This window comes from Acanthochromis polyacanthus, chromosome 1 (assembly GCF_021347895.1).
Source record: "Acanthochromis polyacanthus isolate Apoly-LR-REF ecotype Palm Island chromosome 1, KAUST_Apoly_ChrSc, whole genome shotgun sequence".
NCBI classification, from domain to species: Eukaryota; Metazoa; Chordata; class Actinopteri; family Pomacentridae; genus Acanthochromis; species Acanthochromis polyacanthus.
In genome coordinates this window covers 40,553,244-40,581,223 of record NC_067113.1, presented here as the reverse complement: position 1 = coordinate 40,581,223, position 27,980 = coordinate 40,553,244, and the positions used below count along the sequence as shown (strand labels likewise).

The 27,980-nt window shown below is 41.9% G+C and overlaps 2 protein-coding genes across 2 annotated transcripts; one reads left to right on the top strand and one right to left on the bottom strand.

Annotated features, from left to right (window-relative positions):
• Window positions 1-203: 203 nt before the first annotated feature.
• On the top strand, window positions 204-24,863 carry kdm7aa (lysine (K)-specific demethylase 7Aa). Its single transcript, XM_022203709.2, has 18 exons — window positions 204-345; window positions 7,159-7,244; window positions 7,742-7,859; window positions 8,709-8,869; window positions 11,545-11,686; window positions 12,491-12,677; window positions 13,065-13,227; window positions 14,903-14,990; window positions 15,088-15,194; window positions 16,232-16,323; window positions 16,504-16,590; window positions 17,254-17,499; window positions 17,665-17,792; window positions 18,418-18,557; window positions 18,637-18,731; window positions 19,217-19,398; window positions 19,479-19,828; window positions 22,233-24,863. The coding sequence occupies exons 1-18, from the start codon at window positions 248-250 to the stop codon at window positions 22,319-22,321; spliced, it is 2,559 nt and encodes an 852-aa protein (XP_022059401.1). The 5' UTR covers window positions 204-247; the 3' UTR covers window positions 22,322-24,863.
• A 101-nt stretch (window positions 24,864-24,964) lies between these two features.
• Window positions 24,965-27,621, bottom strand: ndufb2 (NADH:ubiquinone oxidoreductase subunit B2). Its single transcript, XM_022203710.2, has 4 exons — window positions 27,409-27,621; window positions 27,086-27,230; window positions 26,303-26,378; window positions 24,965-25,048 (listed from the first exon to the last, which is right to left on the bottom strand). Exons 1-3 carry the CDS (start codon window positions 27,492-27,494, stop codon window positions 26,304-26,306), a joined length of 306 nt encoding a protein of 101 aa, XP_022059402.1. The 5' UTR covers window positions 27,495-27,621; the 3' UTR covers window positions 24,965-25,048; window position 26,303.
• Between the last annotated feature and the right edge of the window lie 359 nt (window positions 27,622-27,980).

Genomic DNA, 27,980 nt, shown 5'->3' with positions numbered 1-27,980 from the left:
ACTGTTAACTTGACAAAATGCTCAAAACGGTACCATTATGTAATTCCTTTGTTGGAAAAAGTTTGTGTCTATTGTTGGTGTGCCTACACAAACAGATGGAAATGAATAATTTGGAAACTGACGTCAGAGGTGGGATTGCCTCGAATGGCGGCTCTCGGGTGCGCTCGGCTCTCACGTCGGGTATTTCCGGACGATGTGTTAAATCCCCGCCCGCTTCATTCCTGCGTTGTTTGGGGACAGTAGGAAGATGGCGGCGGCCCCGCTGTACTGTGTCTGCCGGCAGCCCTACGATGTGAGCCGGTTTATGATCGAGTGCGACATCTGTAAAGACTGGTTTCACGGCAGGTACGTGGGTTGTAACGTCTTTAACGCATGTTGTCCATTGGAAGCGACAAACACTGAGTGTTTATTGAGGAAAGGCGACGATTCTGTAAGCGGTGTAGACTGGTAGCTAAGTTAGCTTGCTAACGCTAGCGGTGGGCGACGGGGGTTTTAAACCGTCTATTGACACGACTTTACGAGAGAAAGTGAGATTTCGTTCTCTTAAAAATCGTCTTGAATTCATGTAATTGCCTCGTAAATTGCTTTAAAACACACGACTTTTATCTGCTCTTTGTAATTATGTTGATAATAAAAGGCATGGACTTAAATACAGCCCCGTAGCAAGTAGTTTTATGTAGCTACTAATATGCGGATCTGTGAGGGTAGTAGAGCTGTGTCAGTGATCAAAAGCTTGGCAGGGTCATCGTGACACACGGAGCCTGAACGCTTGTTCTTCCTTTAAGTAATTTAAGACGTACTATTATTATTGGTTTTGCCGTGAATTCATGGATTAAGAGCCTGTTAAACCCGTCCTGGAGTATCAGTGTATGAGTCCAGTCTGGCTCACTAAGTCAGGTTATCAAGGTAATGCTAATCGCAGCCAATATATGAGTTGTACTTTAAACTTAGTTACATAACCTTACATTTTTACACATCTTATCTTGTTTAGGCGCTACCTGCTTTTCCTTATTATAAAAATCTAATAAGTTATTATTATCATCGTTTCTGTTTAATGCTGATTTGATGCTGTGCATGTAACTTGATTGTTTTGTGTTTTTTTGCATGCTGTTGTATTTGGAGTACTTTACTTTTCTTGAAAGTGAATGGTTGAGAACAAGGAGCTTGTTATGGTTGGGCTTTTGATTGACAGCTTGAGAAATTTAAATCCCCCTTTCAGGCAGAGGAGGCACATGGCAGAGGACCCCTAGTGGTGGACAGGAGTACTATTTAAAGGCATCATGCAGGCACATGTCCCTAAATAGCTTAGGTTTTTCTTCTTTTTTTTCTGTTTCCTCCTTTGCTAATGTCCTATCCTCATAAGTGATTGGCCTTTTTGTGATTCATACTGTGTGTGGGTGTAGGATATCAAAATCTCAATGGGAATTTTATTGTTGTGTAATGCAATTCTTTGGTGTGTCTCTGCATGCGTTGCGTCAAAAGGCAGATTTTAGTCATATATGTTGTAGTCCGCCCCGGATATTGTGATGAACACAGTATGCTTTGGTTTGGGGTCAAGGCTTTCAGGGTGGCTAAGTGACCTAGTTAATTGTACAAGCTATATTTTGAATTGAACATTCAGGCTCAGCAACTGCGAGAGACAGTATAAAGTTTACTAAAGTTAATATTGTCACACAGGGGGCTGTAAAGTCAGATTTTTTCCATGCAGACCACTACTGTCAGGCACAGGTATCTAGCAACTCCCGCTTTTGTGCCGCAGTCTTTCTTTCGTCTGTGTGGCGCCAAGTCCACAGGCTGTCCTAGACAAATCTTGCACATGTCCTGTTCTTCAGTCCTTCGAATCAGCCTGTGTGGGCGCATCTCCACGGCAACTGTTTATGAATACAATAATCTGTTTTTGCTCGTGTTGAAATGACGGAAGCCATTGCGTAACCACATTAAGCGTGCTGCCAAAAAACTTGGCAGCCAGAATTTCTGGCGTACCAGAGCCAAAAAAGGCTAGCTGTGTGTCATGTGCCAGCAAGAAAAGGAACAAATGTTGGAGCTTCCCCCATTGATGACTAATACACATACACACACACACACACACACACACACACACCAGAGCTCCAAAAGCAGCCACATCTCCAGCCTCTTTCCCACGAGGCTGGCCAGAAGGAAAGGGATATTCTCTGGCTGTGGATGATGGCACGCCAATGGAGTGGAAAGGAGAGGAGCTCAGCTTCCCGGTGCCTGTTTGTCAGTGTGCTAGCTGAGTTTGTGGTTGTGTAGGGGACTTTTGTCTTCCTGCCTCAGTTTCTGGAGAGCGTCCTGTTTTCTGTCACCTGTATCTCTTAGAATCTGAGTACACAATGGAGCCCAGGCCTTTAATGGGATAAGGACTGAAGCAATCAGAACTCTGTGTGGTTTGTCAGCATCAGATTAGTGAAAAGGGGGTTACAAGGAACGAGAAAAGTGTGTATCTGTCTTGATAAGAATCTTTTATATGGGCAGACCTGCCTCTCTGCTATAGTCTTATATTACAGGACCAACTTTATGAAGACACATTCTGGTTCTTTCAGGGCCTGACTTTTTTTTTAATGAATCCTGCAGTTGTCTCATTGGAAAGTTTTCTTAAAGGCTTCAGAGATGTGAGGAAAAATACAAATAAGTGTTTGTAAAAGAACTGTTTTTGAGTGTCTGCTATCCTGTTACTCACCTCCTGACCCCTCCTGGTTTATTTTGCTGCCCCTTTGGGGATGTATTGGCTCTCAGGTTGGGTAGCATTGCCCTGAAGGTCTCCAGATTGCAGTAAAACCCACTATTAGACCCAGTGGTTCATATTACAAATGTCAGTTTGAACTCTACCATTTAGAACCTCTTTAGAACCTCTGCTTCTGTAAATGCATTGTATCCACGGTTTCTTAAATGTCAATTGACACTAGTTCTGTGGATGTTAAAGTGCTGGAAAACCTTAGTAGGTCAAGTCAGATCACAGTGTAGGTGTCAGGCACTCCAGTAAGCCCATTGTCTGATTTAGGTATGGACAGTGGGGGTGACGATAGACCAGTGGTGCTCGATGGGACAGAGGGAATGATTGATGGGAGCTCCGGCGAGCCAAGTTCAATGCACGATCAGTCAATGTCACACAGAGTGTGAGCACACTAAAGAGAGATGGATAGCCTCTACAGAGTGCCTTTTCAGTGTTTACGCTAAGTGGATGGATGGATGAGAGGAAGGAATTGGTCTTTTTTCGCCACTATTGTCCATAATGGCAATGTTTCAGATCATCTGTTTCGATGTCTGATAAGTTAATTGGCCAAAGTAAAGAGAAGCATTATAGATCTTATCAGAGCTACGTTTACATTTATTAGCAGGACTGTCTCTTGGGGGTAGGGAAACTGTGTTATTTTTAGCTTGATCAATGTTGATTAGGGGTCAACAGAGTTGTGTATTGATTAGCAGTCAGTTTGAATTACGACATTTAAAATATAGTTCTTCCATACAGTTCACAGTTGGCTTAGACAATCACTCAGCGTCATGTCATGGTAGCCTGTTAACTATGGCTGCAATATAAAATTGACAGCTCAGAATTGCTGCCACTCAGGTGATATGAAATTTCCAGTCTACTTTGGTAGTTGTGTTATGTTCAGAACAATATTCGCTTAGTAATCCATGATTTGCATCAAATTGCTTATCAACAAGACATAGAAAGAGGGTTGTATGCACAAGCCACTCTGTAAGTTCAGAAAGAGTTTGTTTTGTGATGATTTTCAGCAGCAGACAGTCACAAGACTGATGACTTTGTCGGTTTTACGGGGGCACCGGGGGACAACCATGTTGAAGACGTGTGAAAGCAGAGCCCCAGTGCTAGGAGCCTTTAGGCAGCTCAACCTGCGCCAAAAACAATTAAGTTGTTAAAACTCCCCGGGGCTCCCTGACGCCCCATAAACAACAAAGTGATCCCCTTTTGTTGTTTACCAGCTGACTACAGAGAGGCCTACTGTCTCCTTCAAGCTCTAACCACTGCAAGGATGTTATGTTGCTTTTTGTGGCTAGCCAGCTGAAATGATTTGACCAGTAAGACCAAAATGACAGATTCTTATCTATCTGTCAGGCCTCAGTGTCTCTCGCTGCTGTCCAAGTCAAGCGCTGCTTATGTAAGCATTGGCTGAGTGCATCAGGAAAAGGGCCGGAGGAGTCAGGTGCTCCTCTGGGGTAGATAAAGATAGCCAGGTGTGTTTAACTGCCCTCATCTCCTCTCTGTCTCTATCTCCTAACACCCATCCATTAGGGATCTGACAGTTCCCTAATGTAGGCGTGTCGCCGCCCCATGCAGAGCGGTTATTTAGAGCTTAAAATAATGGTGATGCCCGCCTCCAGCCTTTGTGTTTCTGCACTGATCACTGGGGACAATGAACCCCTCACAGTGCATGGACTAATGAATAAGCCCTCTCAGTCACACAGGAAGGAGGCCCTTGATGAGAGGAAGTGGAGGGAGAGGGGCTGTTGATGGCAAGGCTTTAGCCAAGTACACACATCTCCTCTCATTCAGGAAGGGATGTTTAGTTTGGTAATCTGCTGCAATGCTGTCAGAGAGCAACTCTCTTGTCTGAGTAAGTCGTGGTTTTTGTTCTGTATCTGTATGGGGACATATTGGCTGTTCTCTTTTTGGCCTTCTATTGTCCTCCTACGTACGATAGCGCTATCTCATTAAGCATGAAGATGACGTATGTTCATTCTTCTTCAATCTGATCCTCGTACTGATTGCTTTCTGAGCAAAAGAGGGTTACATTAGTTCAGGAGCTGTTTGCACACTCACCAGCCACGCGGTGATGCAATACATCATCAAGCCTGAGCAAGGCAGGAAATACTTGGCTGTCTTTCTCTTTCAGCTGTGTTTCCTCCCCCTTTTACATTCTAAGTCTCAAGTCCACATACTTTCACAGGCCTGGGTGCCTTGTTAAGTAATGATCATTACAGGTGACACATAAGCTGACTCAGGCCGACCTTTGTGGCACAGTGCCCTTATTTCCTGCTGTGGCATTGCATAAAGGAAAGCACCAAATGAGACGAGGGGAAGAGGGTCACCTCGGCTGAGCGCACGTCGGTCCCACACATCTCAGCGAACCTGGCGGCACAGAGCTGTGACTCACGCTTTCCCCCAGCGAACAGCCACATGTTTGAACAAAGATTCCTGATACATGAGCTAGGTCGAGTAACACAGCCAAGTACTGTACAGTGTTATTGTTGGTCATCCGCTCGCTCACGTGCAGGAGCAGGAGTGCTTTTTTGTTTTTTGTGTGGCTCTTGAAGGCAAAAAAGTAACATGCAAAACATATTTCTGACATAGCAGAGCAAATGTACCATCAGTTAGTGATTAAAGCTACTAATGTATTTGTTTAGTGACTCCCTCAGGTCATTGTGGCAGCTAGATGCATATTATGGCCCTTAAGCAAAACTCTTGACAGTTTAATGCTGGTCTGCGTTGCAGATTGCACCCTTTTCAACAAAGTAAATGTTTGCTGTGCAGCCAGTAACAGCATTGGGTTGTATGTGGTAAACGAGTGAGAGGGAGCTACTGTTGATGCACCGGGGTGATTGGGGCCAGCATTCACACAAACCCACCACTTCCTGATGAGTTAATGGCCCTCTGCTTTATTTCCTTTACAGTTTCCTTCAATTCCTTGTAGATCAAAGCTGATAGCAGGCTGCAGTCAGCTACATCTCTCCTGCAGGCTTTAACCTTTAAAAGCAGGGGTCATATCAGCAACAAATCTCTTTACACCCCTCTTCACTTTGCTGTGGCTAGCCACTCACAGGAAGCCAATCACAACAGCCTGAGGGATGAAGCTGGTGTTTTGAATCTCTGTACTTGCAGTTTGGATTTTTTCTGTAATTACTGAGCTGGCTCCTGAAATGCTAAAGGTGCGTAGTGGCTAGGGCTAGCAGGTTTCCTCCTCCAAGTTATTTAACTCTGCATTTTTATTTGGCTTTAGACCAAAGAGTGTTAACAGAGTTCTGATGGGGTTTGACTTTGCAGCTCGATTCATGACATTAATCTCAAGTTTTTAACCTCGAGATAAACACTTGGTGCTATTAAACCATCATAGCAGAAGAAGAGAGCAATGGTGGAAATAGTGACTGAAATATGACATGTCCCTTGGTTTCATCCAGCTGTTTTTGTAGAGCTTAATGGAGATTATTGTAATGATCATGAAAAAGGATCCCAATCGGCTCGAATAATTGTAATCGGCCGATTATGTAATAATTGTGACGGGCCTATTAGTGGCTTGTTTCCTAATTTAGAACAAGCCAAGGAAGTGAAATAATTGCGTTGGCCTCAAATGTGCGAGACGTCAGAGTAGCTCAGGCAGCCTGGTGAGTTGGTAAAATGTTGTTTTGTGCTATTACTCCAGACATGTTGCCCACAATCCAAACTGAGTTGCTGCGAAGCCCATGCTGCTCTGGAATGACGCTGTGGTATGCAACGAAGGAATGCATGTGTGCTGCTGCCTGCGGTTTGACTGCTGCAGGATAGTCAGGGGTAGTGGTGTGAGGGATGCTGATCCATCAGTTGTATTACTATTATTATAATACATTTTGCTTTGACAAAACTGCATGAATGCAGTCTGCATTGCATAAGATTGTAGCATAAGTGTAAAAACAAAGCCGTGCTAGTCTGTAAATTATTATTGCTCAGAGGTTTTCAATGTGTCCTTGCAGCGTTCCTAAAATGATTGAAACTGCTGTTGTGCTGTTGTAGATCATTTGCTGAAGGAGTAGAAAAAGGCAAAGGTGATTTTTCCAGATCCAAACTGTACATTGCTTTCTTGCAGTATGTTTATCTGAGACCTGTAACCTTTGCCATCTCCTCTGGTAACATATACAGTACTTGACAGTATTTCACATGTGAACTCTGTTACCTTCTCCAGACCAAATGAAAAATACAATAATACTGTCAGATTTTATCATGTTTTGAATCAGGATTTGTGTTAATCATGTGCAGTGCAGCAATTTAAATCTGTTTGATCCTAGAAATCTGCTGCTATTGCAATAATTGGCCATTTTTTTGAAGTCATACAGCAAAAAATTCCAGCTCCTCTGGTTGTCTTTACGATTGGAAACTGCCTCTCTGTCTTCTTTGTTTCTAACTCTGTGACTCTTGTCCCTCGCCAGCTGTGTACAGGTAGAAGAGCATCATGCTGTGGATATCGATGTTTACCACTGTCCCAACTGTGATGTCGTACACGGACCCTCCCTGAGTGAGTGATGCCCTCTCCTGAGTGGCTTTTTTTTTTTTTTTGCTTCTTTCTCTGTTTGCCTCCTTTCCTCAGATCTGAACCGTGTCCCATTTATCAGACACTGTTGTCTGTTTCTTCGCCTTCAATTGTCTCACCCATCCATGTCTCTGTATGTTGGACTGGTCCCAGGGGGGAAGGCCACTGTCTGCATCGATAGTCGGGTCCGATTTTTTTTAAAGGAAGGAGTTAACCTCACAGCGCCCTGAGGGCAGACATTAACAGGCTAATTGAATGGTGTTGTAAACCCTCCACTTTGATTGGACAAACCCTTCAATCTCCATCTCTTTGCATGGGGGCTGAATGGTGAATTAATGTCCTTACAAAAAGTGATTGTGACCTGCATAATTTACCACTTTGCTGGAAGAATTTGCTTCCAGAGGGCAATGATGTTATAAAATTAGAGCTGTCAAACTCAAATGCCTCTTTTCTTAATTTGATTTTTTATTTTTTTTTTGCAGTGAAAAAACGCAACAACTGGCACAGGCACGACTACACAGAACCAGACGATGGGTCGAAGCCGGTGCAAGCTGGCACCTCAGTGTTTGTCAAGGAGCTCCAGACTAGGACCTTCCCCAGGTACACTTTCCAAATAAATATTTCTTTCAGTTAAGCTAATGAAGTGTTACTCTGTGATTTAAAAAAAAAAAAAAAACTCAAGAGTGTTTTGAAACCAACTGGATCATTTGAAAAACGGAAACAAAATGTGAAACAGGTCCTGAAAATGCTGCATCTTCTGCAAAAATTTGGATGGTTCATTGAAATGACACTAAAATATTTTCTCCCTTGCCTCTTGTTATTTCCTGCCAGGGAAAAAGTTTGTGTTACTTTCACCAGTTTAGAATTATCTGTCTCTGGAACGAGTCTCTCCAGACCGATATTTAATAGGGACCATTTGTTCAGAAGAAAGTAGTTCCACTGAAAAAATGCATTGTTATTTATTATGTCGTATGACAGAACTACTGATTCTGCAGAAACCATGTGGCTTTTGAATATTTTTACTCATGCAAACAGTGTAGCTCCAAGGATGATAATAGGTCCAGAGTAAATCTCAATGATAAGTGAAGATAAAAAGTACCGACTGACTCCTCGGACTTTTCCTCTCGTGCAGACATGAGGTTCCCCTCAGGATTAAATGGATAAAATGTGGTAACTCGGATGATGCTCTTAGTGTTCCTAATCGCAGCCTCACAGAGCTGCTGAGCTCTTGTTTAAAGTCATTTTTAAAATCCTCTTACCCCCACAAACAAATTCCATAAATAAATAAAGAAAGCCCAAACTGTCTGAACACCACTATGAGGAAGTGTTTTATTGTGAAAGACTGAGCCCATCCATTGAAAATCATTTTGTGGAGCATTTCAGAGCACGTGACTCCTTTGAAATGGCAACTGATTGGGTTTTCTGAACTTGCTGTGATGTGGTTTTCAGTGGCGAGGAGATTCTGATCCGGATGAAAGGTGAGCAGGTGACAACCAGGTACTTGGAGAGACATGACTTCAACTACCCCATAGTGGTCACTGAGATGGAGGGCCTGGGCCTGAAACTACCCCCACCTACTTTCTCTGTCAAAGATGTGGAGCAGTATGTGGGTAAGAACGCCTCGTAATAAACAGTCTTCATTCTGCAGCGTAAAACAGTAGCCATCAGCTGTATCAAATGTACAACAACACATTAGTGTTTATCCTCTGGGAAGGATGTCAGCCCTGCGATTGGAGTACACCGTGGCCGTAGTCTGCTTAAAAGCTAATGAAACCACCCATCTCCGGCCAGCTAAGTGGCCATTGCTGAGCAGGCGCCATCTGTGTGTCCATGTGAACAGGTTTCCAGGTTCATGGGGTTTTAACCCACTTATCAGGCATCGTGTGACGGCTGAACGAGTTCTAAATGAGTGACGGCTAAGCTTTCACTGCCCTCTCTATGACACTATGCTTCCTTACTGAAGCAGCCTGCCACTTCCCGGCTCCTCTTACAAGCCCATTACCAAGCCCACCGGTGTCTTTAATCATTAAGTTCAGATTACAGACTCCCTCTCTCACTTCATCTCTCTCTCTCCCATGCCCTATTGAGCATTAAGCCAAGGCACAGGTGTTGTGACCAGGGACCGAGTGTCGGGTTGCATTTCTTACAGTATGAAGACAATGGGACAACTGGAGTAAGCGCTGATGTCTTCTGAGGCTCAGCAGGGTCTCCAAACAGTTGTGAAGCCAACTTGGTGTGTGGTCAAAGATTGGTCCCAGTGTTGGAGTGTTAATGAATGCTTAGTGGAGCATGGAGGATCTGTCAGTGCGGCTTTGTTTTAGCATAAAATCTTTGTTTTCTATCCTGCTATCAAAGTATATAGTGACATGGCTGACATGCTGGTATCTGGGCATTCATGTGTTCTTATAAACATACAACAAATCAAGACAAGAAATGCCTTAGCTTGCATTTAGTTTGCATGAATTGGATTGTCAGTTGGTTGGTTGAGCCTAAAGAGCAAAGTACAGTGACAAAAACTACATAAAAAACATTAAATCCAAACATTTTTGCAGTTAAGTATGAAATAAGTAAATAACAAAATGCTTTAATGCACTTCCAGGTAAAATCAAGGTAAAATTAAAACATTTAACGGACTTTTCAGCATCTTATAATGTCTAATCTTGTTTTAGTGACATATGTCCAAGTTTGAAAAGTTGATATAATTAACCCCCTTTGTGAGCTCTGCACTGCATGTTTAAATTTCTTACTCGGCCACATTCAAAAATCTTCATGCAAACATTTGCAGGAGGTTTATTACCTGCATTTCAGGAGTCAGTTTACCTTGAAAGGTATTTTTGTGAGTCCCCAGATGTCTACTTTTTGCTCAGAATGATAAAATGCTTACAAAAACCAACCTTTAAAACCCAACATCTGCACGGTTCGCCTGCCACCGACTTATCCTATGTCGAATAAACTTTGGCTGTTGAAATATTGGACGTAGAGTTTGGTTTTGCCCTGGAGAGATAGCAGACCTCTGTGACACTGTGAAGATAAGTTTTGAAAGAAATGGTGCTTGGACTTGTCCCTGAAGTTTATATATGGAAGGCTGTGTGACCAAATTGTCAGACGGAGTTATGTTATATCACACTGTACAGCCAAGGTAGTACAAAAGTAAGCTATTGCCTTTATCCATCCCAGTGTTTAGCAGTAAGAATAATAAATCCTGCACTGTGCTGTAGCAAAAAAAAAAAAATCATGTTGATCTACACAGAAAGCATGTAGCTTCATAAATTGATGATTAATGAGGAAAGGATTTTCTTAACTGATTTCATTTAACACAGTGAGAGAAGAGTTCCGGGTTCAAGCATGTTGACAAAGACATATTTCCAACAATTAGCTTAATTAATGAGCTCTTTAACATTATTGGGTGTTGTAATATATCATTCAGGTTACGGTAGGAAAAAGCTCAGCGCCTCTTGAGCTGCTTTAGGGCTGTAGATTGTGGACATTTGTACTGTTTTTTTCCCCTCTTCCTGTCGGGTTTGTGAAGCTGGTGTTTGAGCTTTGCGTTGTGGGATTTGCAGGCAGCTCGGTCTCTCACTGTGTGACTGAGTGCCTTTACTCCAGCTGTTCTCTGTCATCAGACGCTGGCCAGCTGGGCCTTCAGAAGTGTCTGTGAGTGCAAGTGCATGTTTCTGTGTGTGTGTGTGGGAGAGAACATGCAAAGGGGTAATAAAAAAAAAAAAAAAAGGTGTGTGGGAGGGGTGTGGGGAAAATACAACAACCAGCTGTCTTGCTGCACCGACTTCCGGCCCCATGTGTCACCCGAGTGTGATTTGTAGTGTCCCAACTGTTAGCTGTTTTCTGCTAGTCTCTGCTTTGACTCGTTTTTTTTCTCTCCCGTTTTAGCGTCCGTTTTCCATCTCGTAAACGCACACATGCAGCATTTGTGCTCTCCCCCTCTCACATCTGTACACATATTTTCTCCCACGCACACATAGGCATCAGACGCAGCAGCCCTCTCACCTCCACCCACTCCCACTCCTCAGGGGACTGGTTTTCTGGACAGACTGACAGATTGTCTCGCTTGCATCCCCTACAACCCCTCCCCGCGCCGCCACATCGATGCCAGTTTCCCCGAGGGCTCGATCTCTAAAAGCAAATGGAGATGCCAGCAGGCTGTTGACCCCCGTGAACCCCTCGCCCACTCTGCAGCCAATTAAAAAGTTTCCCATTCAAGAGTGTGTGACTGAAGAAGCCCCAATCCGATGTTGCTCAAACTAAAGGATGCTCTGTTCCCGTCTAGGTGGTGACAAAGTTATCGATGTGATAGATGTGGCGCGACAGGCGGACAGCAAGATGAAGCTCAGTGAATTTATCAAGTATTTCACCAAGCCCCATCGACCCAAGGTCCTCAACCTCATCAGCCTGGAGTTCTCTGACACCAAGTAAGCTTTGCTGCGGTTCAGTGCTCAGAAACTCAGATATAAAAAGCCAGAAGAAATATCCCATGGCAAAATTAACCAGACTGAAGCTTTGCCAGCTTTTTTAGAACTATTTTCAACTGCATCAAGTAGACCATAAGTTACTTTCTTTACTGTTGCAAAGGCCAACTGTATAAATATAAAACTGTCCATATGCATTTAAAATTTGAGGTTGCAGGCAGAGTTACATTTGTATTTAAAAAGTCAATTTCTGTTAAGTGGAGAAATCTTTAGAGCTGACATTCACAGTCAACACAACACGTCTGGAACTTCTAGGTGGTTTTAAAATGTACACTAACACTGCTGTCAATATTAACTGTACAGCCATGGCCATAAGTTTGGACACAAGTACCATGGCGCTTGTGAATCTTAGAAAATACCACAAAATACTGAAGTGTTTGGGCGATAATACACAACTCCTGAGAACTATTTTAAGTTTCATATTTAAAAAAACATCAAAAGAGTTTGGTGTCATTTTGTTATTCTTACCAAATTCGGTTGTGAAAGTACTGCATTTTTTTGTTATTTTCTTCTGATGTATGTTTTGGGAACAAAGTTGTTCCAATTGTTGGAATTTATTGATAATATTATATCCCTTGTTGATTTGTCGACTAATTAAACTGGTGCTGTCAAAAAATATTAGTTATGTTCTGTAATAGACATCAAAACAGACATAAGTCATGTTGTGTCCAAACTTATGGCCATGGCTGTAATATAACCTCCTGACATTTCTATGGCTTTGTTTCTTGCCCAACTAACCACCTACAGGATGTCGGAGTTGGTGGAGGTTCCTGACGTAGCTCAGAAGATGTCCTGGGTAGAGAACTACTGGCCGGATGACTCCTTCTTTCCCAAGCCCTTTGTCCAGAAGTACTGCCTCATGGGGGTCAAGGACAGCTACACAGATTTCCACATAGACTTCGGAGGCACCTCTGTCTGGTATCATGTTCTCTGGGTGAGTGTGTGCATTAAAAACGGCTAAAACCGGGGAAGAGTCTCACAAGAGCTGATAAGAACTGACCGTATTGTTTTTTTTTTTTAATATAAGACCATGCTATCTTCCATCGAGCTCAGTGGTTTTCAGTGTTTCTCTGCACACTGAGGTATTTAGGGCAGGCTGCTGAAAGGTCACCCTGCTTCTCACATCACATCTCCTCATCTAGGAGCTCTTGGGGCAGCGCTGTGGTGCCTATAGTGACGATCTCACCCTCCCACTTCTGTAAACTGAAGCTGACATTAGTTTCAGATTGTCATTCGGCCGACTGGGTGTCGACGTCCTCACAGCTGCAGCTCTGAAAGTGCAGCAACTGTTGCCTCCAACGACTTTTCGTCTGATTTGCAGGGTGAGAAGATCTTCTACCTGATCAAGCCCACCCCTACCAACCTTGCACTATACGAGGCATGGAGCTCCTCGCCCAATCAGAGCGAAGTGTTCTTTGGGGAGAAAGTGGAAAAGTGCTACAAGTGTGTTGTACCCCAAGGAACCACCCTGCTCATCCCTACAGGTCTGTGGTTTCTCTGACACGTTTCATAAAGGACTTTTAATTCAGTCTAGTTTTGTTCCTTAGATCCAGCCCAAGGGAATAAAGATAGATGAGTCAGTTTTCTGTCATGACTTCTCCTGTTGTAAACTGTTTGTTCTCTGGTGCCACAGTGAGCTCACAAATAAATACTTATTAATATTATTAGGTTGTAAATAGACCCATGAATCATGACAAACAGGTTGAGACAGGTCTAAAAAAGGCGTGTATTATGATGGAATCACTCCGTCATGCTTTTTTTTTTTCTTTTTTTTTTGTCTACATATCCGCTCACAAATGACACCAACCACCCACGGTGTCATTGCTTAAGCTTCATGCAATTTTTTTTCTTATTTGTGACTGTGACCATCACCTGCCCTCATGGCATGCTATCTCTCCATGCTTTTTAATGGACTTAATGAACTAACTTGGATGAGTACTTGGAGTCGGATACGAGCATCAGACCTGCTCCTTAGACTTTTGATTTTTATTGACGGCTTTCACACCAACCCAAACAAGCTGCGCTAACCAGGCAAACACACCCAGACATCATCAGAACAAAACTAAACAGGTTAGGCAGGAAGGCGTTCTTTGGTCTCCTAGCACAACAAACTCCAGACATGCAGCTGTTTGCGTCGCTGATGTTCTGTCATTGTAGCCGGTTCCTGCCTAACTGTTTTGCACCAACTCTGCTGACCTGTTTGTTTTTTTCACATGCGTCGAAAAAGTTAAAATAATCACGTTTCCCATGGCTGCTGCCAGGAAAATACAGGCTTCTTGAAGGACCCTATCATTGCCAAGGGAAAATAACAGAGGGAATTTCTTCCTGAGCAACAAACCAAACAGCTCTCAGTAGTCATAATTACAATGGAAAGCTGAAGAGAAACAGGACTCTAATGTGATGTGATGAAAGAAGCATTGATGGTATAGATAACAGCTTTTGTCTGCGTGTGACTTTACAATTCCTTAAACTATAACTGAACATGACATGCTTCTGCTCACTGAAGTGAAACTAATGCGTCCAGTCGTATGATTATTCATCCATCAGTCTCTGAATGGACTTTTTTTTAAGCCGATAGAGTTCCGTCGCTCTGCCCCCTGCACCCCGACACACAAAGCTCGGTTCAGCCCGTCAACTGCTGGACGTTCTCAGTCAGTCTTCCGGCCATGCTTTCTCGGCGGGCTGAAGCAGCGTTGTGAAAGAGAGCTTTTGGCAGAAAGGGCGTGGAGAGGTAGGAATTAAATGGGGGTCAGAGAGCACAGTAGGTCAGTCAGCCAGCGCATTATCAGGCCTGTCTATCAGCCTTACTCCAACCCCCCAGACCCTGCTTTCTCTCACTTTGGGTTCAATCAAGAGTGCTGTTTATCTGCGGTGAAACCCGTTATTTTAATAGACGACCTTATCTCCCGCTCAGTCCCACCGCGGGCGGATTAGAAGTTTATTTTGGTACTTGCACATGTGAGCATTTTGAGGTGAGATTTTTCTGCACCAATCATCTCACTAAGTAAACATCTCCTCATGCAGACTAGTCTGGCTTAGAACTCCCTTTATTACGTCGCGTTAAGGTGTGAGTTGGCTGTCCTGCTGTAAGGATTTAACTAGTAGAAGTCAGTAATTGGACAAACTGACAAACCGTCTGTGCTCTGGCGCCCTCTACAGGCTGGATCCACGCTGTTCTCACCTCTCAGGATTGCATGGCATTTGGAGGGAACTTCCTTCACAACCTCAATATTGGCATGCAGCTCAGGTAAACTGCTTAGACGGTGCTTTTTGGTCGTTTGAATTTCTTATTTGCTGCTTTATCGCTAAACTATGTGGTGTTTGATGCATCTGTTTATTTGTAGGTGTTATGAAATGGAGCGCCGTCTGAAAACCCCAGACCTCTTTAAGTTTCCATACTTTGAGGCCATCTGTTGGTATGTGGCCAAAAACCTCCTGGAAATGCTAAAAGGTGAGCATTTGATGCTAACGAATTCAAACCAAAGAGAGAATTCACAACATTACATGCGAGATTAACCCTCGTGCTGTCCTGCGGTTCAAAATTGACCCGTTTTAAGGTTTGAAAATGTGGAGAAAAAAAATATTTTCGCAGTGAAACTTCTGATGTCCACATTTTCAACACTTTTGGGAAATGTTTGAGCATTTTTTTGTGGATAAAAGAAATGTTAAAAATGTTTCTTAAGAACATTCACATAAAAATCAACCAAAATCCAGCGAAATTCGCTGGATTTTGGTTGATTTTTTTTTGTGAATGTTCTTAAAGAAAATATTAGAAGTTTTACTGAAATCTATGTAATCACTTTAGGATTTTTTTTTTGGAAAATTTTTACTCATTTTTTTACAAAATATTTTATTGCCAAATTAGGTTTTTTAAAATAAAAGTTTTAAGGAATTATGTGAATTTTCTTTCTGAAGGTTTTGCAAATTTTCAGAAATTTGTGGAATTTTTTTTGCAGAATTTTTGGATTTTTTTAAAAAGATTTTTACTCATTTTTTTTATTATTGTCTTCCCAAATTAGATTTTTAATAAAACTTTTAAGGGAAACTTTTAAGGAATTATGTGAATTTTCTTCCTGAAGGTTTTGCAAATGTTCGAAATTTGTGGAATTTTTTTGCAGAATTTTTGGATTTTTTTTGAAAGATTTTTACTCTTTTTTTGTATATTTTCTTGCCCAATTGTTTTTTGAAAATAAAACTTTTAAGGGAAACTTTTAAGGAATTATGTGAATTTTCTTCCTGAAGGTTTTGCACATTTTCAGAAATTTGTGGAATTTTTTTGCTGAATTTCTGGATTTTTTTTTTTTTAGACAAAGAAACAAAATTTTTTGGTGCTTGTAAATGAGAACGACCGAGGGGGTTAAAGGGAATTGTTTTACATATAAAGCTTGAAAAAAATGAGCTAATAATGTATTAGAAAAACATAGGGATAAGAGTTTATTTTCTGGTTTGAATCTTTCATGATGATTTCTATTCTGTTCATTTCCTCAGAGCTACGTGAGGACAACTGTCCGCCACCAACCTACCTAGTGGAGGGAGTAAAGGCTTTAATCAGTGCACTGAAGACATGGTTGAAAAGAGAGGTGAGGCTTTACATCTGCAGCTGTACATCTGCTTTTAGTGCCTCCGGTCCCCATGGTTCCTGATGAGCTCCAGCAGGAGACGTCGCTGTTCGTTCTTATCTCGTGGAAGCATGTCTGTGGCAAACAACAGACTTTCTGTTCGCTTCTCTGGTTTGAATGCAGTCTGTTGTGGCTTTGCAGGTGACTGAGCCCACCAGTGAGGTACCGGACAATATCAGGCCGAACCATCTCATTAAGGAGCTGACCAAGGAAATCCGCTACCTGGAGGTAAAAAAGGACGAGTAGGACAGGAAATATTAGACTGTCTGACCTTTTACACTTCATGCAGGTGTTGCTGTCAGCTGGGAGAAAACCTGAGGTCTTTGTGGTGTTTTAAATAGATATATAGATTTTTTTTAAACCAAAGGTGACGTTTATGTAGCTGTGTGTGTATAAAAAAATCAAGATCTTACTTGAATGTTTGCATTTTCTTATTTGCAATATTTGACAGCTTTTCTCTCGTATTCAAAAAGAAATGTACATTACTGACACACATGAATAGCAGCCTTATGTCTTCTTTTTCATTAGATTACATTATTATACTTTTTCAGATTTATAGAAACAACAGGTTAAAAACTGACATTTTTGTCACAGGTCATTTTTATCCTGCTGACAGGATATTGAGCTTTATTTGTGCAGCTTTTAGCTTATTCTCGTCTTGTTTTGTTTGTTTGTTTGCCTGACTTTCTCTGCATAAACAGGACATCCATACTAACCTCTGACTACTAGGCAGCTTTAAGATGTTTTTATCCAAAAATAGCACTAGAAAAGATTGTTTGAATGTCCATTTTTTGCAAATAATGAATAAACTTGCTGTTTGATTTCCATCTTGAGCTCCCGTTTATTGCTGGCCTCAGTCGACACTTGATGCGTTTCACGTGTGCTCTACAGGAGGAACCAGTGAGTGGAAGCAAGCCAGTGAAATCTCAGGGATGTGGGATGCTGTCTGGGACGAATGGCTGTCCGTCCACTCGCTCCACGCTGGAGAGGCTGTGCCAGGCGCGGCGGGCGAGACGGGCCGCCCGGCGGTTAAGGGAGCAGCAGCGGCAGGCTCCGAAGTTGCCCTCCAACCTGGACATCCTGGAGCAGCACACCAAGGAGGTGCTGAAGAGGCTGGAGGTGGGACCGCTGGAGGAGGTGAGCTTCAGACGAGTATGTTTAAATTTAGACGAGCTACTGACTCAGTATCAGCAAGAGGTGCGGCTTCACAGACTTCTCTTTCCTCTAAAACGAAACAATGTGGGAAATGTGGACTAAAGATGAAATTAGTGATACATGCTGACTGTGATCTCGTACCACCAGGATCCTGCGTTTTGTGCCAAGGTTCACGGGAAACTCAACAAAGTGTCAACGGCTTCAGCAGCTGCTGCTGCAGAGTCCTTAGAGGACAACCACCTACGGCTAATGCTGGTCAACGGCAGAATAATCAGGTGAGACGGTCAGCGCTAGTCGTCCATCTGTGTGCAGCGCTGTACGGCACAACAAATCAGCTTTAATGCCCAATTACTTACACAACACACAAGGAGTTTGGTTTCAGCTGTTGGTGGAATGTGGAAGAGAAAACTAAAAATAAAGAACTATAGAAAGAGGAACAGGGAGGGAAGAAATAGTAGTAATAAAATGAAATATAACTCAATATATACAGGAATTTACATCCAGAAAGCAATATATAAACACAGTAATTCCTAGGGAGCACAGTGCAACAACAAATCAGTCAAAGTAACGTATGGAAATGTATTTTATTTACCTGCATAACATATACATCTGTGAATGGACTGAATTAAGGAAAACTTTAGATTTGAAGTAGTACTGAGGCATATTGGAATTGGATGTCTGTCCTTCAAAGTACCAGCTCACCATAAACCTCACAACTGACAGAGAACATCATCAACCTCTTATAAAATTGGCGATAATGAAGATAATTAAACATAGAGGAAATAATTTTAGATGGATAAACCCTCAGAAAATGATAGGAGAGGCAGTAATTTGGAGAATTTTGCAGCTTGGTGTCATTTATTTTTCTTTTTTTTTTTCTTTTTTTATTTGTGTGTACAGAGACTTGAGGCGACCAGGCAGCAGCCCGGTAAAGACGGAGGCTGAACGGTCATCGGTCGGCCACGGCCCGCCAAAGAGCTGCGTGGATGTGAAGCTGGAGAGGACACAGGACAGTACGGTGGACAAACCCACACTCCTCAGTAAGTTCACGCTGACCGTCCACATTTTAGCAGAGAAACACGCCGTTCTCAGCTGATCGTGTGCTCCTTTGTGCCTCAGGGGGTCTGGAGCGGGTGAAGACTGAACTCAGGGAAGAAGTCTCAGGACACTCCAGTGTGTCGGACATGGAGTCAGACAGCGACTCTCCCACAGAGGTAGACGATGTGCACGATTTATGGGATGCTTTGGTGCCAGTGTGGAAAGCTGAGATGTTAAAGAACATTAAATATCAATTCAGTGATTTTTCAGCTTTGAAAGTGTTTTAGTCTGAATATTTTCTTAACGGAGAGGTTTTACGTTGATTTATTCATGTCGTGAGTGAATAAATGTTACAAAATCACCCCCAAAAATGTAAGAAGTAAAATACAATGACGACCCTGTTTCATTGTTGCTCTTTTAAATCTAAAAATAAACATAAACTACACAGAGGTATTTCACAGTAACTGCTACGCATACAGATCCAGAACATCAGCTGGAGAGTAATAGATTAAATGCGTGGCGTAGGACTGCAGAGTTATAAACGCACTCGGTGCCACGCTGTGCAGTAATGAAACAGATTCCCTCCTTCTACAGAACTGCATGCTGATTATTCATGCTGTGATTGCTGATGCATCCCTTTGAAACTGCTCTGTCGATGCAGCATAAAGCGTCGTCGTCGTCGTCTTCTTCTGATGAGGATTCAGAGAGTTCCCAAGAGGAGGAGGAGGAGGAGGAGGAGGAGGATTCAGAGAGGGGCTCGTCTCCACAGACAGGCTCAGGGCACACCATAGATCTGGACCAGTCCGGCCAGAAACTCAGGCACAAACACAAACCACTCAAACGGTGAGAGAAACGTGCATCATTTAAAACGTGTCTGTTTGTGTAAGTGCTGAGGTAACGAGCGTCCTTCCTGTCGCCCGCAGAGAACGTCCTACCTCACCCAGCACAGAAGAGGCCATTCAGGGGATGCTGTCTATGGCTGGTCTGCTGTGCACCTCCAAGCCGGAGAAGGTAGCCTCCTCCCAGGAGCCCTGGTGGTCCAGCCCCGGCCAGTGCTCGCCGCAGGAGCTGGCGCAGCACCAGCGGCGACTGCAGGTGGAGAAGAGCCCGATGGACAGTCAGGGCAACAGCAGCAGCGAGGCCTGGGACAATCAGGGGCTGCCCAGCCCAGAGACGGACTACCAGTACTGTGACCCCTCGCTGTCTCCACCGCTACACCCTTCCAAGAGGCACGCCCCCAACCCCCCACCCATCAGCAATCAGGCCACAAAAGGTAAGAAAGCCTCTGCTCCACCTGCTTTCACCCTCCTGTCGTCCTGCGGCTCACTCGTTTTAAAGTTTGAAAATGTGGAAATAAAAAAAGATTCACAGTGAAACTTCTGATGTCCACATTTTCAACATTTTTGGGAAATCTCTGAATTTATTTGGTGAAAAAAAAAAGTTTCTTAAGAACATTCACAAAACAATCCACCAAAATCCAGCAAAATTCACTGTATTTTGGTTGATTTTTATGCGAATGTTCTTAAAGAAAATATTAGAAATTTTTATGATATATATATATATATATATATATATATATATATATATATGGAATCACTTCAGATATTTTTAGTATTTTTTTGGAAGGTTTTTACTAATTTTTTTGAACATATTTACAAGAATTTTCTTGCTAAATTGGGGTGATTTTTTTTTTTTTGGTGGAAAAAGGAAATGTTAAAAACGATGTTTCTTAAGAACATTCGCAAAAAAAACTGACCAAAATCTGGCGAATTTTGCTGGATTTTGGTTGATTTTTTTTGTGAATGTTCATAAGGGAAATATCGAAAGTTTTTACTGATATATATGTAATCACTTTAGATATTTTTAGGATTTTTTTTAACATTTTTATTCATTTTTAAAAAATATTTACAAGACTTTTCTTGCCAAATTTGGATCTTTTTTAAAAAAATAAAACTTTCAATGGAAACTTTTAAGGAATTATTAGAATTTTCTTCCACATTTTCAGAAATTTGGGGATTCTTTTGCTGATTTTTTTTTTGTGTTTTTTTTTAGACTCGGAAACTATATTTTTTGGTGCCTGTAAATAAAGACAACAGGAGGGTTAAAATCACAGTTCAACACAAAATCCAGGCTTATGTTGAGCATTTTAGGACTACTTAAGCTTAATGGAAACAGCAGAATCTGATAAAACTTCCTCCATTTTGCAAGTTTTTTTGCTCGACTGAGGTGATTTTTGCCTTTAAAATCTTTTTTAATTTATTTTATTTCTTCATTTAGCCTTTATTTAACCAGGTCGGTCACATTGAAATACAACGAGCTCTTTTTCAGGGGAAGCCCAGCCAAGACAGCAGCCTGAAAAACAATAAAAGTGCAACAATTTTACAACAGCCAGCACCAACTCACTCAACAAAATAAATAAAATGCATGCTAGATTAAAGCACAGGATTAAGAATTTACATTAAAACAAGAACAAGTGGTAAAAGTAGCTGCTGCGACATCTTTCATACGGTTTTTAAAAGTTCCAGTAGCGATGAAATCCTTCAGATTCAGTGTTTTCTGCAGTGAGTTCCAGGTGCAGAGAACTTTAAACTGTTTCCCAAACTCAGAATGCACCTTTGGCATGTTTAATAAGTATAAATCATTGGAACCTAAACAGTAATTGCTGCGGGTTTTTTGAAATGTAGTCACATAAATCATGTGGAATTCCTGCACGTTGGGAAATAAGTTCTGACAAAACCAACATTTAGCTCGTGACTGACCAGCTGTTTGTGCTTCTTTCATTGGTTTCCTCTTCAGACGACATGAAAAGTAACTATTTTGAAACACTGTGACAGATGCAGGAAAAGTGATTTAGATGCAGGAAAAATGATTTTAGATGCAGGAAAAGTGATTTTGATGCAGGAAAAGTGATTTTAGATGCAGGAAAAATGATTTTAGCTGCAGGAAAAGTGATTTTGATGCAGGAAAAGTGATTTTGATGCAGGAAAAGTGATTTTAGATGCAGGAAAAGTGATTTTAGATGCAGGAAAAGTGATTTTTAGATGCAGGACAAGTGATTTTAGATGCAGGACAAGTGATTTTAGATGCAGGACAAGTGATTTTAGATGCAGGACAAGTGATTTTAGATGCAGGACAAATGATTTTAGATGCAGTAAAGCCACAAAAACCCCACAATGAACACACTGGACAGTATGAGGCTTCTTGTGCAGAGCACTCAGACTTTTCTAATGAAAAATGTTTGCTTATTTATAGGTTCCAGATTATAATTCATTTTTAATTAGTTTTTTTTTCTCATCAAGTCAAACTATCTGACCCAAATTAATATTAGTTATCACAGCACTTATGTATGTCAAGCGTGTCTGGAGGGTTTCTTGACTTTAAAAACTCTGTTACATTCACTTTTTTCTCTCTGTTTCTTAATACACAAAAACATATCAGTTGTAGATCACATGATTGATTAATTTGAAGTAATTATTGACAAACTACTTCCAGATAAAAGCAATGTTTATTTAGTTTTTTCCTATCGAAGTTGCGACTCCCTGACTTTGTTGTTTGTGTTATGTATGTTTAACTACGTTTGTGACAGTAGATTTGCTCAGTAAAACATTCACACATTTTATTGGCGAGTCACACTAACATGTGCTCTGATTTGTTTTGCTTTTTCTGCCCCCTTCCAGGCAAAAGGCCCAAAAAAGGAATGGCCACAGCCAAGCAGAGACTGGGGAAGATCTTGAAACTCAACAGACACAGTCGCGTCTTCGTGTAACACTCCCAAACTCCCGAGGTAAAAACGATGAGCTGGGGTGTAGAGAGAGGGGAAAAAAGAAGAAGAAACATTTGTGTATTTGTTACCAGACACTTTTGTGCTGTAGAAATGGGGGGTAAGCAAAAAAAAACGTAAAAAAAACGAACACACTGCCTGGAGACGACCGTAACCGAACGAACCTTTGACACGTACAACACGCTCACTGTGCATGCTTAGGAGACAGGGTATTGGATTTGAAATAAGCAAGCGCACGACTTCACTACAAGCACACTAAGAACAAAACAGTTTTTTTTTCTAAAAAAAAAAAAAAAAAAAGGAGCTACGCGAAGCGGGGAAGACGAGCATGTCGCTGCAGGGAAAGGTGGACTGAAGCTCCTGCGGGCATTCGAATGGACAAAGGAAATGTAGGAGGTCTACCAAAACACAACGACAACAAAAATGCTTGCTTTGCCACGGAGATTGCGAGATATCTTCTGCTTCGGATGCCAAGATCCATCCGCATCACATTTTGCTACTATTTCCCCTCTCCCGCTTTTACTCCCTCCACGATTTTCGCTTCTTCACGGCGATCTGCGACGAACTGAACGGGACGGAGGAGCGGCAGGAAGTGAGACGTATCTCCAAACAGGGTCTGTTTTTTTTTTCTTCTCCTTCCTGTGGCCCTGAGGGGGAAACGCGGTGCTAAGAGGAGGCGGTGGACTAAAATTTCAAAATGGTGCTTATTGTTTGTACTTTACTCCACTCACGCTTCGGCCCTCCCTCCCCGACTCCCCCACCCACCCAGCCCCTTCCACACCTTTATCTCAATCACACCAGCAATAATGACTTTGAGGAGAGAGCGAGAGGCAGCACTTTGGCGCATTCTTCTGTTCGCAGGATGAAATCTGAACGGACGCGTTACGGACTGGCACAGTTCGGTGCAAAAATCTCCCCTCAAATCTGCACTATGTCGTTTGATAGCTGGAGGGGGAATTAAACAAAGTTGCCCCAAGTGCTGCCTCTCTGTGAATTTTGTTTTGAATAGGAATTACGAGTCGCTCACCCAAAGCGGCTCGCATGATATCCTGCTTAATTTATTTCTCGTTTTATCTGTGATGTTGATTTTTTTTATGTGTTATTTTTATGGATTCTGAATGACGTATTTATTAATTGAAAGAGGTAATGATTTTATTATATTTTGACCCTAAAGCCTCAGCTATTCTGAGTGTTTTTTTTCCTTTATTCGGAGGGGTTTCTCTTTTTTATCTTTAACACATACGTTTTGTAAATGTGGATGTTTTTAGAGTTCATGTGATCATCTGTTGAGTAGCAGTTTACCTACAAATCTTTAATTACCTTCTCTTGTCACACATCAGTTGAATAGAGCCTGTGTTGATTCTCGTCTGTTCTGGTTTCCTCTTCTTCCTGTAGCCAGAGGTGTTGGGCTATGTGCGAATAGAGACTAGGTTAGGTTAAGAAATGTCCGCTTCCATATCTACACCTGAGCGTTCTCAACTAGTGCCACTTTTCATTTAGCAAAAAAAAAAAAGTATTCTGAGCCACTGTGGTCGATCCAAAGTAGTTGATGTATTCAGAAGTCAACGATTGATTGAGGAACTTCAATGGGATGAGTGAGGTTTTTCCTTTTTAAAAAAAACAAAACTAGCAGTGCTGATGTGAGATGTGTGTTTTGTTCGGGGTGCGCAGTTCTTCACTCTCAGGGAATGATGCCATGGACATAACCTTCGATTAACCACCAGCCCCATCATGGACGCAGACAGGATGTTCTCAGCGCTCGCTCTAAGAATCACCTCCTGCTTTGGAGATGCTGAGGTTTGTTTGTTTCTGTTTCTCATAGCTCAAAAAGGAATTATTTCATGGCTGTGGTTTTCCAGTTGTAAGGACACGCCGTGCTTTGGTGTTTACCAGTCAGTCATTGTATCTTTAGGCTACGTTTACAACTCCTGCTAACATGGATTTGGTGTTGTCCCTAATGCTTCCTAACACGTCCTGCTCAGTGTTACACAGAAAAACCCTTGACTATAAGCTGTTTCACCCATGTAAATGACACCAAGGCAAAGTGTTGCCAAGTAGCTTTAAGACCACTCTTTGAACAGCGTGAGACTTTGAAAGCTTTGCTCAGGTTGACTTGTGATCGCTCACTCGACCCTGATGAGGTGTTCAAAATAATCCCAACACAAAGAACCAACCTACGAAATTGGTGTTAATCACATTGCCAGATTGATTTCCTCCTCCTCTTTTGTTTTTCTTACACTACACCTTAACCTTTTGAACTCTTTGCATGTCAAGTCATTGAAAAACAGGAGCTGGCCCGCAGGTAGGGTTTGTTACAAGCTGTCGTATTCATCGTACAGGTTCTGTCCCCTTTTTTGCTTTGAAATGCAGCTCTCTTGGCATTTGTGTTACGTGTGTTGGTTTTTTCCAGATTTAAATGGCTTATGATTTGAAATATACAAACACTGGCTAACTGTGACACTGTTAATGCGTTGCATTTTGTTTCTGCATTTCAGAAATTGCGTGTAAATAAAACTAATGAAATACACTGGTGTTTTGTGAACTCAACTAATTTGCCCCAATAACAAATAAATTCACAGAGCACATGTTAGATGTTGTGATGGTTACACTGCAATGACAAGACAGCGGTTTAACTTAAAGATAGTTTTATTGGTCTATGTACAACGACGACTTTCAGAGACACACAGAGCAGCTTGAATCCCTCTTGGTGATCTGCAAACAGAAGAAATTCATATTTACAAGTGTGGACAAAAGCACAAAGTGAAGTCAGCTGCCAGCTAAGTTAAAACTAATGCTGACAAATCCTCAATGTTCAGTTTGTGTTTAAATGTGGATGTGGTGATTGAGCTGTTTGATCACTGTGAGGCTCCATTTCTCAGTTCAGTGCGGCTGAGCGACAAACGCTTCTCTGGATCATGTAGTTCAAAAGCACCTCAGTCTACATCCTTCAAATGATCCTGCAGCTCAGTCAGCACCTCAGGAAACGTCTGGACAAAAGCTGAACATTATAAGGAGGATTTGTTGCTGGACCGGTGGATTAGACTGCATCTGGAAGCCGAGTGTGTCTCCTGTGATCTGACCGCAGCCGTCAGATTAACGTTCACACATGGAAGCAATTACCCAGAATCCAATTTTCAACCACCTCCAGGACACTGCTTCTTGTGTTGCAACTTAAAAGGATACATACAGCAAAGAAAAGGACCTTTTATAAATTAATAAAATGATCTAAGGTATAAAAATGTGTCCTGAAAGTGAACTTCATGAACTTAAACCTCAGCTGAACCTGGCCTGGAGCAGGTAAACCTAAGAAACACTGACCTCTACAGGAGATGACTTCTACATGACACGTCAACCAGGTTCACAATAAACAGCGTGTGCCATTTAAAAAGGTTTAAACTCAGCCAACACTTTAAACTGTAGCTCAGCTACTCACACAGCAACAAGTCAAAAGCATCTGCAGCAACAGAAGGGAATTTCTCCAAGTAAGTGACCCTATAGAGCTGCTACAAAAATGTTTTAGTGGGGACTAAATTAGAAATGTACTGCTGGTATATTTTTGAATTAAAGAAAAACAGAATCGAAACAAACGGCTTTTACGATAATCTTTCCCAAGAGTTATACGCAAATGTTTTGGCATCTATGGATGAGATGAACTACACCAGAAAACACAAGCTGAAGCTGTTGGAATGTGGCTCAAAAGCCTGAAAAGTACGGCCCAAAGTTTAGCACACGCCATAATTACAATTATTTTAAGCTCCAAAAATAGGGGATGAAAAACCGATGCTTGGAAAAAAGAAAAGAAAAAAGGGCCTTCTACAATGTTTGCTGTGGGAGCTGACATCTTCCGCTAGACTAAAAGACAATTCTGTGACAGTGGGATGAGACTCTTCTTTGCATGCAAAACTGGTTGTCCTGATTGGCGAGTGCACCAGTTGTCATTTAGGCAAAGGAAACTGAAGAAGTCACCTTATTCCTCATCATCTGGTGGGATACCAAGCTCTTCATCTGTCCATTCAGAGGCATCCGGCCAGGGGAAGTGACCCTACAGGAAACGGACGAACAGTCAGCGTCATAACGAACAATGATCTGCTGCTGTCAGGTCTGAGCACAACAGAGGAACTGTAGAAACTCCACATGGACTAAATGACCACATTATCAAGAACGGAAAACTATGCTGAACAAAAATATAAATGCAGCGTGTGCTACACTGATTCCTTTGGACATATGGAAACAAATATCCGCTGTTCATCTCTTCAAAAGAATGAATGTCATGGAACTAATAAGTAAACAGTGGAAGTGAGAATGATGCAGCCACAGATTTCCCATCAACCAGTAAGTTTCTGTGTGCAGACCTGCTGTTCACAAGATGTTACTTTTTTCTGCATAATTCTGAGTAAATTCTAGAAGCCCAGCAGTTTTAGAAATCCTCAAACCAGCCTGCCTTTCTTGTTTAATGTTAAAATTAACTATAGCTCCTTCTCTGTACCTGCATGATTACGTGTATGCTTTGCTGCCTCGTGATTGGCTGATTGAATAATTGCATGGATAAGCAGGTGCACAGGTATCCCTTTAAAATAAAGTGCTTTGAGAGTGTGTTTAAATATACACTCAGTAGGTCTGGGGCTTGTTCTATTTTACCAGTGTGTGTTTTCACAGCTCTGACTATCAATGCCTTCCTCTTGCTTTTAGAAGTCACTCCTCCTGATAACAGCGGCTATGCAGGTGGTGTATAAAACGCGTCTTACTCACCAACACCGCATCTGGATCATGCCAGCAGTGCCAAAGGATCCAAAACCACATGGCACCGCTGATGAACTCCGCCTCAAATTTCTGTTTCTTGGTGAGCTGTGGATATTGCCTGTACTGTGGCTCAATGTGTGGTCCGCCGCTCGCCCTGAAACATAAAACAGCGTTCAGAAGACACACATTAAGTCAAAGGGAGTAATGCGGAATGTAAAGTTAGATGTAGGACGGCGTTTTAAGAAATACTGCATTGATTGTTTAGAATCTACCAATTCATTGGGGAGCAACTGCTTCAGCTAACGCATTAGCCAAGATGCTAGCGGCCTTACTTTCTGCTCGTTATCCTCCGTGGACCCCGGCTCAGCAGCTGAGTTCCGGCCCGAAGGACTCCGAACACCCTCCCAAAAGAAGACATGGTCGCTTATTTAGCAAAACCCCACTTTTTGGTGGGTTATACGTTAAGATTTCTACCACACAGCACTTCGGTAGGCGAGAAGTCACCTTCTCTCCTTGTCAATAAGCGACCTCCCAACAAGATCAGCCGTGATTGGACAGAGAGTGACGACCTCTTTCGTTCCACGATGCTAATTGGCTGAAAGAAAAATACACTGATATATTAGAGCGCCCCCTTCTGCTGTGGACCGGACTGTGAAATGCTCAGTCTCATGTAAAGTTTACTCTTCCAAATTTTGAAATGTAAACTAATGACTTATTGTATCTTTGCATATTGCGTTTGAAAACATTACATAAATTATGTATATTTTTTTAATGAATTAGAAAATGTGAACATGCAAAACAAAAATGGTTAAATAGACTAAACACACAAGGTCATTTGTGTCGTAATTAATGATTATTTGCACAATATTGATGGAAAAATGCGCTCATAAATGTAAAGAATGGT

What these genes read in the sequence shown, in the direction of transcription:
- kdm7aa (XM_022203709.2), top strand. Translation starts at nt 248, where the DNA reads ATGGCGGCGGCCCCGCTGTACTGTGTCTGCCGGCAGCCCTACGATGTG. An exon ending in CACCCTGCTCATCCCTACAG is followed by an intron (nt 13,228 to 14,902) that starts GTCTGTGGTTTC and finishes CGCCCTCTACAG; the next exon opens with GCTGGATCCACGCTGTTCTC. An exon ending in AGACATGGTTGAAAAGAGAG is followed by an intron (nt 16,324 to 16,503) that starts GTGAGGCTTTAC and finishes GTGGCTTTGCAG; the next exon opens with GTGACTGAGCCCACCAGTGA.
- ndufb2 (XM_022203710.2), bottom strand. Translation starts at nt 27,494, where the DNA reads ATGTCTTCTTTTGGGAGGGTGTTCGGAGTCCTTCGGGCCGGAACTCAG. An exon ending in CGGAGGATAACGAGCAGAAA is followed by an intron (nt 27,231 to 27,408) that starts GTAAGGCCGCTA and finishes TTTATGTTTCAG; the next exon opens with GGCGAGCGGCGGACCACACA. An exon ending in ATGATCCAGATGCGGTGTTG is followed by an intron (nt 26,379 to 27,085) that starts GTGAGTAAGACG and finishes CGTTTCCTGTAG; the next exon opens with GGTCACTTCCCCTGGCCGGA.